Source organism: Aptenodytes forsteri, unplaced genomic scaffold, assembly GCF_000699145.1.
Source record: "Aptenodytes forsteri isolate BGI_AS27 unplaced genomic scaffold, ASM69914v1 Scaffold223, whole genome shotgun sequence".
NCBI classification, from domain to species: Eukaryota; Metazoa; Chordata; class Aves; order Sphenisciformes; family Spheniscidae; genus Aptenodytes; species Aptenodytes forsteri.
The window spans coordinates 222860-225705 of record NW_008794742.1 but is presented as its reverse complement, the minus strand read 5'-3'; the positions used below and the strand labels follow the sequence as shown (position 1 = coordinate 225705).

Genomic DNA, 2846 nt, shown 5'->3' with positions numbered 1-2846 from the left:
GGCGCCTGCTGTGGCAGCCGGCCGTGCGCCACATCACCGAGCAGCGCTTCATCCAGGAGCACAGCAGCAGCAGCGGCGGCAGCAGCAGCGCGGGGGGCAAGGGCTTCAGCTCCGAGGAGACCTGCTGCCCCAACCACCACCCCCACCCGCCGCACCACCACCACCACCACCTCCGGCGACAGTCGGCCGGCCGGAGTTTGGGTGGCGAGCGCCACAACAACGGAGGCACCAAAGTCTTCCCGGAGCGCACGAGCAGCAGTGGGGACCTGGGCTTTCTGCCCCTGGACTGTGCCCCCAGCAACTCCGACTTCTTCCTCAACTGGGGCTATACCTATCGCGGGGTGATCTTCCCCACTCTCCGCAACTCCTTCAAGTCTCGGGACCTGGAGCGCCTTTACCAGCGCTACTTCTTGGGCCAGCGGCGCAAATCTGAGGTGGTCATGAACATCCTGGACGTGCTGACCAAGCTGACCCTTCTGTTCCTCCACTTGACCCTGGCCTCTGCTCCCATGGACCCCATTAAGGGCATCCTCTTGGGCTTCTTCACCGGCATCGAGGTGGTGATCTGTGCCTTAGTGGTGGTCAGGAAGGACACGACCTCGTACACCTACCTGCAGTACAGCGGTGTGGTCACTTGGGTGGCCATGGCCACGCAGATCCTGGCAGCCGGCCTGGGCTGTGGCCTCCTTGGGGACGGCATTGGCTATGTGCTCTTCACGCTTTTTGCAACCTACAGCATGCTCCCGCTGCCACTCACCTGGGCCATCCTGGCTGGGCTGGTCACCTCTGTCCTGCAGCTCGTCATGCAGCTGGTTATCCCCAGGTTGGCCGTGACTTCCCTCAACCAGGTACTGTGGTGAGGAAAGGGTGGGAACCCTCCTCTTTCTCCATCACTCTGGGTGAGAGGAGGTGTGGGGTGTCCCAAAAGGTCCTCTCCCTTTTAGTCAGGCGCTCAGAGGTTCGTTACCTAGAGGGGAGACCATAGGCAAAATGCAACCTTCTCTTCTCCCCCTCCTCAGTCCCCCACTGCCTATCTGACGGTTTCACCTCAAGCTGGGGATGAGGACATTTCCTGACCACTCTGCCCCCCCTCACTTCACTGTTATCCCTTGAAATAGCTTTGGGGAAGGGAGCTCCTGGGGCAAGTGGGAAGGATGGGTCATTTATCATTCCCCTCCCTTCCAGCAGTGGTCCGTGGCATGAGATGACTCTGTCTCGGCCAAACTGTCCCATTGCTTATCTCTTATTTTACTTGCTCGTGTTTTACAGTTGGACTCGATGATCTTAAAGGTCTTTTTCAACTTAAATGATTCTATGATTCTGTGATTCTATGCCTTTTAACTGGATCTGCTGGGAGGACTGGTACTTTCATATGTGCAGTGCAGCTTGATTTGGGCCATGGGAAAACAGGAGCAAACCATGCCGCTCTTTTGCCAGGAGAGCAAAGCAATGCCCCAGTGAAATCAGGGAAAAGGTCCCCTTGGAGGTTTGGTGTGAGATCCTAGGCTGTCTTTGGAGGGCACCAAGAAGCCTTTTCTGCTGGTCGTCGTGGGGCAAACGTTGTTGTGCTGCATCCTTACAAGTGATGTCTAGGGCAGAGTACTGGTTACATGGGGGAGTGGTGGTGCAGTGCAAACTGCTGACAGGCACCAGGCAAGATATGGGTCTGAGGAGTTAAAACCAGGACTAACTGGACTTCACACTCACCTGGCTTCTTCCACATGAAAGTGGGAATGCGCCAAACTCCCGACATCCCTGCAAGGCAAGAAAACACTGCCTTTCTAGGGCAACTTAATCCTGGAGATTCTTGCTACTCCCTTTCCCCCCCGCCCCCTTCCCAGACTGTCACAGCTCTGTGCTACCAATATTTCACAGCAGATTACCATCTCCATTTGGCTAGCTCCGGGGAGTCGGGGAGAAGCGGGTGGAGGTACTAGCAGATAATCCCCAAAGGAGGGAGGGTACAGAGGAATGTGGTGTTGGTGGCATGTTGTTTAAATGAATGCCAGGATGCGCAGCTGGGAAGTGGCCAATCTTGCATCTGGAAGTTCTGATGATGATGGTCCTTGGGGCACATCTACCTCCCTCAGACCCTGGCCTGCCCACCCCCTTCCTCCACCCACTTGTTAGCTGTGGGCTGCCTGACCACACTTCCCAGAGGCCAGGCTCACCCTGTTTCGGGAAAAGCTGCCCTAGTGTGTTGTGCCTGGCTAAGCCCTACGGGTGTGAGACAATTAGACTGTGCAGAGTTGTTCCCCAGCTCTTGGTAACGTGCTGATGAATCAACTGCAGCCGCGCGCCGTGTCCCACTCCCGTGCGCTGCTGGTGCTATTAGTGCTGGGTCAAAAGCTGTGTGAGTTATGCCGATTTCTTAATTTACTTCCATGTCCCATTCTGGAGCTATGAGTAATGCGCTGCTATCTCATTATGCACAGGTAGCACGGCTGTTTAGCCAGTCCACACACACACGCGCATTTCCCACAGACATTCCTGACAAAGACATTTCTCAGGAGAGATACTAATATCTTCATTTCGCAGCCCGGTACCTTGCCAGTTGTGTGAATGAACTGCCTTTGAGCGGTGCGTAATGAGAGATTACCAGCCAGATGATTGCCTTCATGAACTACATATATAAATCTCCTTAACAGGATCCGCACAGCTTGCCACACGCCGGTGTTGATTTACACCGGCTCCCGCCTTCCCAGAGCCCACTTAACGTCGCCTAATTACGCGCCGCTTCGGCCCTTCGCCTCCAACCCGCTATGGGAGAGGCCGGATCCTTCCCCGCCCCGCGGTTTGGTCCCCACCCCCATGCAAGGGGGAGCTCGCAGGGGGACGGGGACCCG

General features: G+C 56.1%; 1 protein-coding gene across 1 annotated transcript in view; it reads left to right on the top strand.

Annotated features, from left to right (window-relative positions):
- Window positions 1-2: 2 nt before the first annotated feature.
- ADCY8 (adenylate cyclase 8) overlaps window positions 3-2846 on the top strand; it is a gene marked incomplete at its 5' end in the record, with an annotated part of 137749 nt that continues 134905 nt past the window's right edge. Inside the window, one exon of the mRNA XM_009273979.2 lies at window positions 3-848. Coding sequence (XP_009272254.1) covers window positions 3-848 — 846 coding nt within the window. The remainder of the gene's footprint in view (window positions 849-2846) is intronic.